General features: G+C 43.4%; 1 protein-coding gene across 7 annotated transcripts in view; it reads right to left on the bottom strand.

Annotated features, from left to right (window-relative positions):
• Positions 1-16991, bottom strand: part of RARA (retinoic acid receptor alpha) — a 158894-nt gene that overhangs the window by 55122 nt on the left and 86781 nt on the right. Inside the window, exon 1 of one of the 7 annotated variants that reach the window (XM_044447215.1) lies at positions 2712-4232. The exons of the other annotated variants lie outside the window; for them this stretch is intronic. Coding sequence (XP_044303150.1) covers positions 2712-2880 — 169 coding nt within the window. The 5' untranslated portion in view covers positions 2881-4232. Of the gene's footprint in view, positions 1-2711; positions 4233-16991 lie in introns of those variants that run through there. 7 annotated transcript variants of the gene reach the window in all.

Below are 16991 nucleotides of genomic sequence, written 5' to 3'. Positions count from 1 at the left end.
CATGATATAGTGATGGCCACTTTGATGGTTTTAACAGTGGATTAGACAAACTGTTTAGATTAGACTGTTAACGGACATTAATCAAGATGGCTATATATTAGCTCCAGTATTGGAAGCAGCATGCCTCTGAATACCAGCTGCTTTGAACCTTGCATTGAAGGTCTTGCTTGTTGGCTTTGTATGGGCATCCAGCTAGCCATTGTGGGAATAAAATGCTGGTCTAGATAGGCCTTTGGCCTGATTGAGCAGGACTCCTCTTATGCTTTGCGGCAGTTGCTATCTCTTACTTTCAAAACTTAATAATACTGGTCTGTATTTCAGGTTTCTCTCTGGATTGCTGGGAACTGGTTTAAACACTAAGCAGACTGTTATGTCCAGACTGTTCCACTGCAGCGGGTGGAGGCGGGGTGTCTACGGTTGAATGTTCACCATTGGGAAAAGTCAAGTGGAATCACTCTTCTTGCACCCAGCAAAAGAGCATTTCAGGAAGAAAATGAAGCTAGAACTCATCTTTCCCTGACACTCTGGCTTTCTATATGCAGAAAGGCACTCCCGTACAGGATCTTCACCTCCAGCTTGAATTGGTGCAGTACAGGAAAATCTTTATCATTCAGTTTTGCTGACTGTAAAAACTAATTGTGTGTATGAAGTGTTTTAAATATTGTTCATCTTAAAATGTTTATGAAGTGCTTAAAATGCTTTTATTTGTTCATGGATTCTTTATGTATCTACCCCACTTTCAAGAAGAAACACATATTCTAATGCCTTGAGGAAATTCCCATTTGCCTCCATCTGTTTCCAGAAGGCACCCCGGGAAGGCACCCTGGGAAGAAATGAAATAGGCCTCATTCATTAATGTCCATGTAGAAAACAAAAAATGGCTAGGCTAGGCTTGTTTTTAACAAGGAACCCAAGCTCCTAGTCCTTCTTTCATTTAGGCCATTTCGAAATGAGAGCAGGAATTAATAGTTTGTTAAACCAGAGTAACCATTTCTGTTATCCTTGCAAAAGTCATGTTTGGGAGTATTTCCTTCTCAGCTGTAGTGGGCGGCACTCTATGAGAAAGTCAAGATGTGTTATCATTCAGTGCCCAGCAACCATGTCTGCCATTTGGGTTTTGTTGCCAAAAACTGGCAGGCTAGTATATCTAAGTATCTTATTCATCATTTTAAAAAATCATTGCAAACTCCACCCTCAGCACAGCCTCCCAGCTAAGAGTGGAATTTTGGTCCAACCATGGGTCCCCCCAACCTCCCCTGGCCCTTTGCAAAAGTAATTACAGTTCGAAACCAACACTTCTGTGCAATATGTCTCTCCAAGGAAGAACTAAAGGAAGAAAAATGGGAAGGGGGGAGGGAGCACGCATAACTCAAATCCAAATCACAGACTGATTAACAACCCACACGCTCCAGGAAGGGCCTGGGATAGCAATTAGGGAGGAGTTAAGAAAGAACAATAAGGTTTACTTGGACAAGAAAGAGATTTGGAAGGAGGGGGTACACAAGGAATTGAGGGGTTTTGGACAGAAGGATTTGTGGTTTTAGAAAGCCTTGTTCCCTTCCAGGTTTGGAAAGGTACAACACTTAAAAGTATATATTCTGCAAAAAGTCCTAAAGGATCCACACCCAAAATTCAGTCTACTTCCCAGCCACCACTATTCCTCTCTCTGCTCATTCACCCACCCACTCACCCACAGAGAGGCCGTTCGCATATGTATATATAGAAAGATTAAAGGCTTGGTGTACTATTTAGTTAATTGGATTTTGTCAGAGACCTTATCAGGAACTGGGAACTGAACACCCAGCTGGAAGGGGGGAGGGTACTTGGCACAAACCTCTCCAGTGTTTTCTTCCCTAGAATTGGTTCAAATTTATAAAAACAAAAACACCCCCTCGAAATCAGTTCCAAACTGTTACCTAGAAACAGTGGCTTAACAACAGATAGAAAGAAATTAAATAGGCTGTGGGACTATGGATACACCCCTGGGGAGTTGAAAGGGGGGTGAAGAAGAGGAGAAAGCAATGAAATGTTTATCTGGAGCAGACACATATTAGAAGTTTCCCTGGTTATAAACATGCATGAGCATATATTTGATTCTGAGGGGTGCTGCCAGAGATTTCGCAAGAATGAGGAAGATGAGCTCAACATATGCAATACACTCCAGCACTGTTAAAAAGTGCCCTCACTCACCCAAATGTAAAAGTCACTATTTCCCTCAAAGCTGCTTCCTTCCCTTTTCATAGAATGGAAACAACCAACCAACCAACCAATACAAAATTAGATAGATTTACTAACAGAGTAACAGGAAAGTCAGAGGTGAGAATTCTGAAAGAGAGTATTAAAACATTTACAGGAGTAAATGGACGGGGAAGCCCTGTGTCTTGGTTCCTCAGAAAGAAAAATACGCAACTTGCAGCACACAAACACAGCGCACATGCACACGTCCACACGGACATTCTACAAAGGCACCACAAACCATGATCCTAAGCCCCCACCCATCCCAAATCACAACAGGGTGGGTTTTCACTGTCCATAAGCCAACCAAGTTTTTCAGATTCCAAGGATGACATTTCCCATACTATCAACCACCAACACCTAACCACTGTACAGCTTTCTTAATAAGGTCGCCTCAAAAGCTGGCGGTAGGGGAGGAGGGCGAAGGGGTGTCACCCCAGCTGGGTAAGGCCCAAGAGGTATGACATTATACGTACAGTGGTTGGAACTGTTCCAGTGCTGGTTACGGACAGGGGTGCTGTAAGGATTGGGGTTCCCGGGTCCTTTGTCCTGGATCAAGCACGCACGGTTCTGGTTGTAAAAATCCATCATGAAGAAGGGGTTAGGACTGCTGTTTAAACCAGCTACATCCACACTTTCGTACATCTTCTCCGGGCAGAACACGAGGGAAAAAGGGTCGGGGGCTAATGGGGAAAGGGAAGGATGGAAGCAGAGCAAAACTTTGCTTTATGAAGGACCAAAGAGCAAGATCCTACAGTGGTGATGAATCCAAAGGGACGAGGGAAGACTGTCTGGTTGTTTTCTGATCTTTCTCTCTCCCCCTTTCTTGATCCCTAGTGGGGAGGTATTTAGGGAATCCAAAAGTGGCACGGGAATCCGCCAAACAGACCGGGTTGGCCACCAGTGTTTTTGCTTAAAGTAAAAAACATCCAGAAGACGATATTCGAGTCTTCAATCTTCTATTCCAGACGCGTCCCTTGGGAAACAGGCCGGCCAATCCAGGCTGAGATGCTTCTCCCGTTTCAAGACCAAAATGTATTTATAAATCCAAAAAAGGGGGGGAACTGAATTCTTACTTTAACAAAAATAATAAAATCCAAGCCACTCAGCCTTCCCAAAAGCAGAATTCTTGTAGAAGTAGGCTCCCTGGTATTTAGATAGCATTTTGGTTACATTTCCACCTCTTGTTCAGTTCCATGATTCTGTCTCCTTCTCTCAAACTAACAAGAGGAAAGAAGGGAAAGGGAGGGGGAGTATTCTTTTTGCAGCAACTCCTTCCAGAAAAAGGGGAGAAAAAGTTTCACACACACACATACAAAATTCCTGCTAAAATTCAAGAGCTCTTCCTGTCTGCCAGATGACTAAATGCTATGCACAGAAACTGTGCTCATGAGTTATATATGCATATATCAAAATTACATCTCTCCCCCGCCATAGAAAGGGGAAGGAGGGAAAAGAATTGAATTGTACAAATGTGTTGTCAGGTTCTCAATGCTTGGGAAGATGCCAGAGGCCTGGAACCCTCCAAATCTCCTTGGATGCAGAAGGATTTTTCTCCAGCTGCTTGGTCCTTCTCACCCTGGGAAAGAGAGCGTGTTGTGTGTGCGCGCGCCCGAGCGTGCGGGTGTGTGTGTGTGCGTGTGCGTGCGCGCGAGATGTACAGGACTGATAGATTAAAGGCAGCACAAAATCTTTCCTGACACGAAAAGTCGGCTCTCAACTGGCTTAACTCTTTCCTTACCTGCCGCTGCTGTGTCTTGCGCAGCCCCAACCAACTGCGGAAAAGCACAGACTGGGGGAGGAGGAGAGAAAGAGAGAGAGAAAAATGAATGAACGAAATAAAGGGGAGGAGGAATGAAAGGGAGGGAAAAATGACAGGCATAAAAATAAATGCCTCTCCAACAGCTGTCTCCAGCTACAAAGCTGCGGACACTGCATCATCTTGTGCTTTCTCCATCCCTGGAGAGCCGCGAGGAGAAAAAACAGGAGGGCCCCCTCTTTTTTTGTAGCAAGGAACCGGCCAGTGCGGCCCCTTTCGCCTGCATCACCCCTCTCCAAAAGGGAGGTTTCTGCTGCTCCTCCAGCCGCCCCTCATTTGCCTAATGTTATGCAGCTGAACTCCGCCTGAACTCTCCTTGCAAAAAAGCTTCACCTCCAAATGACCCACTCACAGGCCTTCTCCTTCCCAGTGACATCACAGGGGCGCTCCCCTCCTCCTCCTCCTCCTCCTCCTCGCCTGCCAAGGGCTGCCACCGGCATGCTGCCGCCACCGCTCAGCCAAAACCAGACCCACCACTAACAGATGCAGAGATGCCCAGTTGCAGAGGACCCGGAGGAAGAGAAGCCTGTGTCTACCCACTCTTTGAAAAAGGAAGGGAAAAGAGGAATCTGTCCAAGGAATAAAGGCACAGAGAAGCACACCTTCCTGCCAAAGGCTGTGGCTCCGGTTCTCAGGTGGCCCAACATGCCTGCCAACTGACTGAAGGTTGGGGAAACCGAAAGGTGCTACAGACCTTTTGATATCTGAAATATTTTTTCATTTTAAAGCAGAGTCAAGGTGTTTGCTGCCTCTTTGAGTTCTGCAAAATAAGATTTTTTTTTAAAGTGAGTCAATCCATTTGGCTAGCCCAACTAGGGTTTGATGAGTAGCAGGCAAGCTTTCAAGACAAACAGGACTGAAAATTCAGCTGATCTTTGGGAAGAAGAAAAAGTAAACATATAAATACTTAACAATCTATATAATTATTTAAATAGGCTCAGGCTATTTGCATTCATCGTCCCAGTGATTCTAAGAATCACACTGTAAGGCAAAGCAGAATTACTGTCCCCATAGTACAGAATTGGGGGAGGGGAATATTTGCCTAGACCACCTAGTGGATTCATAGCTGACTGACGATAATAACTGATTTCTAGCTCACAGTTCATGTCTTAGGCACTATATTGCATTAGCTTGTCTGTTTTACAGGACTGGCTTTAATTTTGGGAATAAACCAAATGATTTAAAATAATATGTAAGTCATTCTCGGGGCAAAATAAGTTTCCTAAAGAATTGTGAACTGGAAGGAAGCTATGAACCTGCATGACAGAGGGTAGAGTTCAAAATAGGTCCAGCATAGCATGTAGTAATTTCCATAGAATTCTGAGAATTATAGTCATTTAAAAGAAACACGTTTCTAGTCCTTGAAACTGAATAATTGAAAAATTCTATGGAATTCTTCTAATTCTACCCTATGGATAAGACTAAGGATACAATTATTACTAATTCACTTGGCAAAATGTATGTCCTCCATAGCACTACATCACATGGAACAATGTGAGCAGATACAGTCCATAATTGCATAAACTAATATATGGACACTCATGTATGCTTGTAAGACACCTGTTATCACCTATGTCTGATCTACTCATACTGCCATTACATATCACTGAAAGTACTTCCCAGCCTGTAATGTAAGCCTTTATTTTGCTTTTGTATGTCCTGCATTGGCTTCTGAAGCAAGGGATGCTAATAAGCTGATAATGCATATTACATTAAAAACAAACTTGAATATTTACTTGAAATGCTGCATCTTATAACCAATTTGTTCATAGCCTTATCTCAAGTCTCCAATACAATGTGGCACTAATGAAGAGGTCTCCAACATACTGTCCATGGGCACCTGAAAATTATTCCCTTCATTCTATATACATGGGCTCATATGAAAGTTTTGCAACTTTATTAACTATGCATTGACAAAAAATGGTTCAAATATCCAAATAAGTATATTGGAAGTATATGTCACCCATTCATATATCAAAAGCACTATAAGGTCCTCAACCCATTGTAGCATAAGAGGTGAGTTTTTATCTTTCCAATTTTGTAGTATCTTTCAGCTTTCAAAAGGGTATCGAAAATCTACTTCCCTTTCACTAGTTAATTTCCATAAAGCACGTAAATAATGCAAAAGAGTATTTACATTGGTGAATATTAAAACTGATCTGTGCAATAATCACCCGCCAAAACAAGTAACTACTGGACATTGCCAAAATGTTCGTTCAAAAGAAAGCACTCACTGTATTGCAATGTCAACAATTATTCAAATTAGACAATCCTGCTTTAAGAGAAATTCAACAAAAAATAGATTCAAGAAACAAAAGTGTTGTTGCATAAGATGCTGCCTAATACTCATAGGCAACAACAAAGCGATGATCCATTAATTACACATTTTGTGGTGCTGCCTACAGGAGTTTCTCAAATTCTCAGATGTGTCCATGGCTTTAAAAAGTTTGAAAACCCTTGCCCTGTACTATAGGATCTAAATAACAGTTACAAAACAGAGTCAGCAACTTTTAGACTCCTGACAGGAAATTATCAAGAGAGGAAGCAATGTGCCATTATCTAGTGTTTAAGGCAACTAAGAAATAATTAATGTAGTCACAGCTTGGATCCAGTCATACACTTTAAACAAAAAGAGCAATGTTCTAGAAAAACATAACTATTTCAATAATGTATTATCCTGCAATTTAAAATGTCCCTTGTTATCTGCTATGTGTGAAATGGCAGGTTGCCTTCTAAAATGTGACACAGCATCTGGTCACCACTTTAAGATTTAACTTCTAGAGACTGGATGAAGGAAGCAGAAACTTCAATAAAAATGATACTTTTATGCATGTTAAAAAATTAACAGCACTCAAAATATAACTGAAGGGAAAAAAGAGGGGCTGCAGTTTATCATATGTAAATAGTAAGTTTCCTTATACTAAATCAGACCATGCATTCATCCAGCCCCAGTACTGCAAACACTGACTGGCAGTATTAACTCCCCAGAGTTTCAAGCAGAAATAGTCCCAGTCCTTAATAGAGATGCTTGGGATTGAACCAGAGACTTTTAACACAAAACTAAACATAAATGGGAGATGCCTAGCAAAACCAGAGTGGAGACTGAATATAATTTTCAACAGAGCTCAGGCATCCATTTTCCGTGTCCTTTTGCTCCCACCCATGACCAACATAGTCAAAATAAATTATGAAATAAGTAATTACAATAATGTTCTTATTTTGAGTAATGTAGACCAGATATGTCTTTCAGTTCAGATATACTTGGCACAGACTTTTGCAGTCTTGTATATACTTGGCATGGATCTTGCAGAAAATATCTGTAAGCAGAACAAGAATGAATCAAGGATCCAGTTTTCTATTCTTCTTGGATCATTCTTACACACACACAAAATAAATCCTTTATCAGTTTTGCATTCCAATGTCACAACTGAACCCTAGGAATTAAGAGTGGTCTGAGCAGCATTGAAGAAAATAAAAACTGGTACATCACTTTTACTCTGTATGCGTTTCACAAGGCATTTGCCCTATACTTTTATTCCTCAGCTTCTACATACAGAGAAAATGCCCTCAACACCATGAAAGACAAACCTTTTTCACCTAATACTAGCTAGACAGGAACTTGCTTATATCAACCACATAATTCAGACTGTGGCACAAGCAGAGATTAAGCGTAACACCGAATGCAGAACAGCTCTAGAATACTTGAGGTGAGCCAGGGCAAGTGCTCCACACAATCTCCTCCACACTGCTGCCCTTCCTCCAGATTTTCTTGCTCACTAAGAGAGCAATTCATTTCCTATGCAAAGTATACCCTCAGGTTCTGAGCAAAAGAAGGATGAAGCCTTAGCATCCCTCTTACAAACTTTTCCTATCTGAACTGGTGTGGGGCCACACATATGCAAACGCAAACACATTCACACAGCACAGCACACAGGACACTCAAGTTCTATGACACCCTGTAAATAAATCTTTACTATATGCTGTATGCTGGGTTTTAATGGTGTCAAGCTCATAATGGCTGAGCCCTGACATCTTTTTTTTTTTCAATGCCAGAGTATATGCAGCGTAAGCAGTAAGAATAGGTGAAAATGCAGGAGAAGAGATGCAGACTACACTGCCCTCGCCACAAGGTAACAAGATGATGCTCAGAGGTTTGTGTATCAGGGAACTGAGGGAAGGCCCTCAAAAGGAAAGGATGGGTTTCCATGCCTATTTCTTTTTAAAAAAATAAAAACCTATTATCTAGGTGTATAGCTGTTAAGCCATCTGGACAGAATTATTTTGTTTTATCTGATTAATACTTGTTTTATTGTAATTTATGTATGTTTTTATGCTCTAGTATTGTAAGCCACCCAGAGAACCTTCAGGTAATGGGGCGGCATAGAAATTGAATTAAATAAATAAACAATTCAGGGATTCACAAAAATGCCGCCAAGGATTGGCTCACACTTTTCTTCCACTTTCAACAGAAATCTGGATTTGGAAGAGACAGACAGACAGACTCACTCTGAAACCATACATATGAGCATATTTTTTTAAAATCATCACTCATCCTCTGGCAAGGAGATTCCTTACTGCCTTTTGTCAAAGGCCACTTGATACAACGTGGAAACACTTTTATAAACATCCCTACCAACAAACACTCCCCAACACATTTTTTCCAATTTTTCAAGCCCTCAAGAGATGAGATCTCTGCATAAGTATGGTGCAAAAACACACAACACATAACTCCCACCCCTATTGTCCTTCAAGAGAGAAGTGGCTGTGGGAGCCACGCATTCTAAAGTGTGTGTGTGTGTATGGGGGGAGTGTTATGGCAGAAGAATGCTTAGAAAATGCCTGGAAGGGGGCACTTTGGTGCTATTTTTTCTCTGACAGGACAATGCTGTTCTGGTAAAACAGTAACTGGTAAATAAATAGAATGCAATTCAGGTCTTTGAAAGTTCTGTCATCCCTTCCTTAAAAAAAAAACCCCTTAAAAAGGTGATAAGGTCAGGGATCAAGCCTCCCCCACTAACATTTTACCTCCCCCCATAAAATCATTCAAAACCTTCTCTTTCTCCCAGCTCTGTTTTTTGTCTTTGAATGTGTCAAAAGGCTTTGTCACCCATATTTTAGCGCTGGTAACACTGAAATAACCATATATTCTGACCACCAAAGGCGTTTATCTTTAAGAAAGTCTGAATGATTCCACTGGACCTTGGATTTTCACATCAGCACATTAATTTCAGAAGAGGGACTGAGGCCATTTTCACCATGGAGGCAAGGATATTTCTGATTAATGAACATGTTTAATAAGTGCTTTAATGTCTCTCCCTTCTGGATGCTATGGTAGAGAAGGAGCAGAAATCCAGGGCTGTCTTCTTTATTATTTTAAATTAACAACAAGGAAAAAAAATCAAAAGTAGAAACTATACAAACCAAAGCCTGAGATATCCATTAAATCCAGAGAGAAAGAGAGGGGGTGGGCTAATAAGGTTGATTACATTAATCAAATTAATGGTAATATACGCAATTCTACAATATGATTTAGAAATCTATTATACTAGTATATTAAAAAAGGTTCTTAGCTGTCATAAAAAAGTCATTAGTTTAAACCCTTAATGTAGACAATTAAAATACTTCAATTTGTTCATTTCCATCACAAGTTCTATTGAGCCATGGAATAATTGCCTTTTACCCACAGACACACACATGTTCATGGCTAATACGGGGTCCTCTCTAAAGAGGAACACACAGCCCCTCTCCTTAACAAATCATCTCAACATAGAGAAAGGCACTTACTGGTCTTTCACATGACATCTTTATCCACCAGAGGCATGAAGCCTCTGAGCTGAGAAGAGGCAGAACAGTATTACAAGACTGGATTAAATGCAAACTCCTGTTTTTGGAAAGGGTGGGTTAATGTACTTACAACTCACATAAGAATGGAGCTTCAATAACTTACATAGAAACACCTCACCACGTTTATGTGAATTTAAGTCTACATGTGGGTTCAAGCAGAGCTGATTTTAAACGAGTAACAAAATAAACATATGATCTATATGAGCAGGACTGCAGCTTGAGGACACTTCCCAAGTTTCTCTTCTCCCGATCTTCAAAATGTGTATCATATAATACCCCCTTTGTCTCCCAGCCACTAACCAAAAGTTTTAGTAGACCCAAACTATTATTTTAAGAGATAGAGTCTTCAAACGTGCCCCCCACCCTGCAAAAATTGGCAGTTTGTGTGTGCATGTGTGTGTGTGTGAGCCAGTTCAGGAGAAAAAGCTCAGTGGGGCCTGTTTAAATAATAATAGAAAGTCAGAGGCTGTGCTTAGCCAGCAGCTTTTCGAACAAAAGCCCCTGTACTTCCTGTAGGGAACATGACAAATGTGTGTTTTGACTCATTTAGTAAAAGACTGTGATGAAAGAGAGAGGGGAAAACAAAGAAAGAAAAAGAGCATAAGAAAGAAAATAGAGCATAAGTCAGAGCCAGAAAGGAAGATTAAATATGGGAGGAGAGAGAAGATATGCATGAGAAAAAAGCAAATGAAGCCAGATTGGGGCGGTGGGGGGGGGGGAGAAATGAAAGAAAGAGGAGTAGCCTAAAGAAGAATAGAAGGAATATCGAAGGGGGAAAGGTAAATGATATCAAAATAAAAATAAAACAACATGACAAACTTTAAGAAAGTAGAAATGGAACAAAAAAGGTACTGTCTAGGAAATGTAACGCAGAGAGAGGAGATAGAAATGGAAAAGAATGCCAAGAAAGAAGGCTGAGAAATCTAACAACTGCTGGCTCTGCTATTCATAACAGGCTCAGTCTAACCAAAGCCAAGCACTTTTAAGATCTTTTGACTACAGTGAAAGAGAATTAAGTTCACACTTTCTGCACTAATATTAACAGACATTCAGAATGCTTAATAGGCAGTAGGTAAACAGGGTTCTTCTAGACCTCTAGGTGATTTGAAAGTGTTTTACTCCAAACTAACACCAACAGCGAAAAGTTTTATTCACGCCCACAACTATACTGTACCTTATACTGTACCTACCCACACACACACACACACATCAATTAGGTTACAGGAAAAGAGGTCAAAGATGAAAAGGAGTGAATTTTGGGGTAAAAAGGCTTCAAAGCATGGTATTGGTATTGATCCTGGGATGAGCATGTGCTCAGAGAGAACTTGTGCCTTAATTTCTAGCATATGTTTGCTCATCCATGCCGCCGTTTTGCACCTGAGTTGATGCATCTCAGGACTCTAGCAAAATAAAACAAAGTGGATCCTACAAGTCCACACTTGTCGTAGATTACTTAGAACCTTCTCTCCAAGAATGAGAGCCAGTATGATGAGGACTAGGGCTCAGGAGAGCCAGGTTTTAGTCCCTGCTTGACTAGGAACCTCACTGGGTGACTTTGGGGCAGTTACTGACTTTCCATCTAACTTACCTCACAAGTTTGTTGTAAAGATAAAATGAAGAGGAGAGGGATTAAATAAACCACATTGGGTTCTTTGCAAGAAAACAGGTGGGATGTTAATATAATCTATAAATGAGGGAGAGGGAGATAAACCCCTCACTTGGAAATGAATTTTAGCTTTTAGTCTTCCTTTGGCTACAGAAAACACAATACAGAAAGTAGTTAGAAGTGAAGAGTGGAATTAGATTAGGTTCCCCTACACCTGTCCCTGTTAAGACAGACAAATATGTGAACATGCCCCAACCCACATGAATCCAGGGATGTGTTAGTGCATGTATTCCGTAACCATAGAACCTATGGAGAAAAAAATGATTTCTCAACTTGGCTGCTGTCAGGGACTTGGTGTAATTTTGGCTGCCCTCATTTTAAACAAGCATGAGGACAAATGAGAAGGCAAAGCACACACAAGCAAGATCACGTAGTGTGCATTCCTTTACACATTTTTAACTAGCACTATGTGCTCCCCAACAGGACAGCTGATGCAGGACTGCAAAGAGTAACTTGCTTGGTTGCCAGAGCTGAGAAGCAGTTGCCTCTGGCCAGATGAGCAAATTATGGTGATACCTGGTTCAGGTGACACAACAATGCACCCTTGTTTGTTAGTGCAGGTGGGTTGCCCTCTTCCGTGAACACCCCAGTGTGCATGGACTGTTCCAGGGTGGTTGCCACCCACTTCAGGTTGTTGTGACTGCACCCAGATGAAACCACCGACTGGGAGGAACCCCAAAAGTCAGCAAAAGTCACTCGGTGACAGCAGCAAAAGTCCCTTGCCACCCTTGACAAGTGGTCGCCAGGTGAGCCTCAGTGAGGGCAACCCCTAAAGTGTTCAAGCAGCACTAGGGCCGCTGTCAGAAACTTATGGTGGTGCAGAGGGGCCATCCTTGCAGAAAGCTTGAAAACAGACCTCTCTGTCCACTGGCAACCATAGCTAGGACCTGTTCCTCCTTCATAAAGGGGCACAGCACCCTCGGCAAGGGAAAGCAGCCATCCACACTGGCAGCTGGAGAAGGCTACTCTCAAGCCACCCACAAGGAGGGCCAGAAAGCAGGTACCAGCAATTTGCTCTGCAGTGCTGCCCCATGATGTGTAGCAGACTGGCTCCTCTCCGGAAGGAAGCAGGAGCTGGCAATCCACTCAGTGGCACTGCCCCATCGTTGAGGGACAGCTGCCTAGCAGGTGCTGAGAAGACAGCACCTGTCTCCCCAGAGCTGAAAGGGCCATCAGAGAAAGGAGAGTCATTCCTCCTTGTGTCATTCCCTGGTATATTGCCTGGAAGAACAAGCAGGAGATAGCAAAGCAGCCAAGATGAGTTCAATCCTCTGAGGGTACTTCACAAAGCAGCTAACCCAGTGAGTGGGTTTCACAGGTAACAGCAAGCCATGGTCACAACGGCTTGCCACCACATCTGAACCCAGCATGTGTGGTGAAGCATGGTACATTTGTTTTCCACAAACTTACGTGGAGAAACAACAGCTTGCTGTAAGGTTGCCATGCTTCACTATGGCTTATTTTGCAGTGTGAACCCAGTTACAGTGTTTCCACATGGTTTCCATGTTTCCAGCATAGATTTGGTGGCAAGAGTGGCCACAGCTGCAGCCAAGACTCCACCCTGCGTTTTCTACTATCCCGTTCTGTCTAGCAGCTGCTGTTTTGGCACCTGCTGTGTTCTGATTGGGTGCCTCGCTGCTTTTTGGAAATGTCTGTGTGGCCCCTTCCCCATGCCCAGCCACAGCTTTGGAATCTTGTTGGCAGTGCGGTGGGCTGTCTCCAACAGCAGCAACCATGGAGACAGATGTGCTTGCTGCTCCAATCTGGTCACTACGCCTTACTTGAGAGATGCCTGGGAATGGCTGAATGTTTGTGCCATTCAGGGAGCCAGCAGTCTCCTAATGCAAAGGTTGCCTTGCACATGAGGTGCACATGGGCTGTGAACAAGTATAGTCATGCAGCTGATCACCCTGAGACGTCTGTGTCTTCTGCTTTGCCCTCCTGCCTTCTCCTCCACTCCCATATTGCCCCTGAAAACTGGGGGTCTCTCAGCAAGAAAAACCCTACCCCTTTCACAGCTGCAAGGCAAACACTGTCTTAGCAGCCTGCCGGAAAACTTACATGGGCAGATGTCCACATGGGCACGCTTGGGAAAGCCTGCCTGACCAGTCTCCTTGGCACGGAACCCATGTGGATGCCTTCCATGTGCCTGGCTGCAGGTGGGAGGCAGCCCCGTGGCAATAGCTGCAAGTCCTGCACATGTGGGAATGTGAACACATCTGCAGGGAGGAGGGGGGGCATACATGGGTGTGTATGCTTGCACACTGGTACCGAGTGCAGCAGCACTGGGAGTGCTCCTGTGGGGTTATTCTAGGACAACAGTGCTACTCTAGTGAACAGGCAGTTGTGCAAAAACACCCCCAAAAAGGCAAGTGCTGAGGCCACACCCAGGGGAGTGTGTGAGCCAATACGGGGGGGGGGGGGAGCAGTGTACACAGGGAATGATTCTGATTTGCAGGGGCTAATGGGATACCAGCTGCCATTTGGAGAGAAGATGGAGAAGCATGGAAACCATGCACACATGAAAACCAAGCGCGTGCCCAAAGCTGGGACACAAGGTAGAATACCAAGTAGCTGTGCGGCATGGCTTTGCATTGCATGTGAACACACCCACTGTGTCTCATTGCCAGGGTGGATGGTTGTGTCATACAAACTTGGCCATTTTGGATTGAGGGACAGAGAATATCACATTTTGGAAATAGATCACTGGACTAGGATACTGCATCCTCCAGCCCTGGGTTCAAACTGGAGTTTAGGGGCTTCAGCTGGAGTCTGAACTGCAGAAGGCAACCCACTACTAACCCTGCATGAGCAGAAGTTCATGTCCCCAGCATTTATAGCTGGCCAGTTCAATCCTGAAGCTTCTTACAGCCTACCAGCTGTAGGGACCAATTCTGAATGGCCCTATGAAAGTTTCTGCTGTGCCTGACAGAGGCTGTGAAATTGAGCACACACAGTGCCAGGCAGCTAAACTCAGCTGGAACCCAGCAAATATAGAACTAGTGCAGCTAGGCTAGAATCTCTCTCCTAGGTTGGTATGGTTAGATAAGTAGTGGGCTTCAACACTGGAGTGCTGTTTTTTAACACTCCCTTACCATATGCCTCCCTCATAGGGTATTTCATTGGTCAGTATCCCTCAGCTTAACCTAGTACAATGGATGAATATATAAACAGAATGGTGTAATGAAAGAAGGCTGTAGAACTTGTGCCTTTTTTAATGATGATGGTGGAGTAGGGTATCAAGGAAATCTTCCAAATAGTAAGACAGAGCCATTTTCATACAAGAGGTCACTTTAACAACCCCTTACTGCACTTCACAGGCATTTTAACACATGATATTAAATGTTCCTAGCTTCTCTCATGCAATTTGTTCACACATGTGAAGAGTTTTAACATAATTTAAAAGAATAAAGATGTCTCTCTCTCTCTCTCTCTTTCAGATGCGCATCATAGTAAATGTGGGAATTAATGTTGACATTACAGCTGCATGTAATGCAAAAACCAACTGACTTTTCACTTGGGGAAAAACAGCCTAATGCCTGTGCTGTGTTCACTGAAAGAGGAGTCAAAGTGAGAAGAGAGCAGGAGTATGTCTCTTGACCGCTACACTACTTGCTCATGTGCACATTGCAAGCGTAAGGCCCGTTCCACCCCTTCCCTAGATTCTTCTGCTCAAGGAGGAAGACAAGTTCATCTTTAGAAAACAAAAAGCTGACATGTCCTCCCATGAATTTACTGGGCATGGATCACAGTTGAAAAAGAGAATATACTTCTGTACATAAAGAACAAAAGGTCCACCCTTCAGGATAATTCCCTACCAGTGTACCAGGGTTTAGTTTTGGCTCAGGCAAACACAGCTTCAACTGAGCAAGGAACTGAAAGCTCCAAGGAATCAGAGGCTCTTCTTTCTCAGAGTATCTTGAGCATCATTATGTTCCGGTCAACCCACCTTCTAGACTAGGACCAGTATTAAAGGTTGGCATCCTTGGGCAGCTACTGAGGCCACAGGTCTCCAGGAGGACTCACCAAAAATCCCACCCATGGTGGAGGAGGAGGGCTCTCTGCTACCTGCCTTGGTCCCTGAGCAGCAGAGATCTTTCTGATGGAGTGGGAGCCTCCCCTCTTACTTCTCAGCACTGCATCTTGCCTGTGGCACGCATGCTTCCTACTCCTCATCCGCTGGGCAGAGGGAGAGGCCAGGTGGCAATGGCTGCTACTGATGATTGCTGACTCCACCTGTCCAAGTTAATGGAAGAGCAAGCAGTGGCAGCAGCAAGGAGCAGGCGCTTGCCCCCTTCCTAAAGGTGGCAGGAGGGTGGGGCTGCAAACTCACAGCTGCCTGAGAGGTAGCCCAGGTGGCCATGACTGTGGCTCCTTGCTGCCATCACTGCTCAGTCACCTGTTCATCAGGGGGCCAGAAGGAATCTTGCTGAGGAACCCTCCCCTAAGCTGGAGCCAACCCTGCTTGGAGCAAGGGAAAGGGTTAGCTTCATTGAAAAGTCTTCCAGATGCCTTATAAAGCCTGTTTATACAAGTTCCAGAGGTCTCCAGAGGGGGAGCTACACTGTCCCCTGAACCCAGCAGCAGCAGCAAACAGCCCCACTGATGGTTGCAGCTTCACTTGTCACAGGCAACCAGGCAACTAAGTATTACAAGCCTGATTTAGAGATTGAAGAAATGGCCTTCTCTTGGTGCATAATTCCTGTTTGTTATTTAAAGTGTAGAGTATGTATGTACACATGCACACTATTTAAAGCATGCAGGAGGTACATGGAGACACACACACACCAGCCTGTGCTTCACCATTCCATAAAAATGTCTTGTTTATTCCATTTAAATATCTGCAGACTTCCTTTTCTAAAGAGCTGCTCTCTGAGGCTCTTAAAACATGAAGTACTCTAAAAGCATTTTTATAGGTCACTTCCTAGGGAGAGAAAAATGAAATAGAGCCCCTTATTATTGGGCAAAACAATGCAGATGAACATTGGTATAGGGAAGGAAAAAAACCAGATAATCAGAGAGAGCTCTGTGACTCAAACTGCATCTTGATCTCATCAGTTTCAAAGCTGTCTACGGAAGCGAAGTTTGAGAGGATAGGGGGTAAAGGCCTCTTAACTCACACTGGATAAAACAAACCCACATTGCAATGTCAGGAAAGCAGAATGACTAAAATTAAAAAAAAAAAACCTGCTGACCACTGAGGTCCTAGCTGGGTACAAACATGGACTTCAGCCCCTTTAGACCCAAGGGTGGAGAATGTTCTCTTAGCTATACTGTCTGTGCATTCAGCCCATAGGATGCGGGTGGAATCAAGAAGCCAGAAACTAGTGAATAGCTTATTGCAGAGGAGCCTGACGTCGGTAGCCTGCAATCACACAGGTCAGCCCAGAAATAGCGCTCATCTGATTCAGGCTGGGGCTGTCCTAT

Source organism: Varanus komodoensis, unplaced genomic scaffold, assembly GCF_004798865.1.
Source record: "Varanus komodoensis strain SLA01 unplaced genomic scaffold, ASM479886v1 scaffold50, whole genome shotgun sequence".
Taxonomy (NCBI): domain Eukaryota; kingdom Metazoa; phylum Chordata; class Lepidosauria; order Squamata; family Varanidae; genus Varanus; species Varanus komodoensis.
Note: the sequence above shows the minus strand (reverse complement) of the source record. Positions and strands in the feature narration are given on the sequence as shown.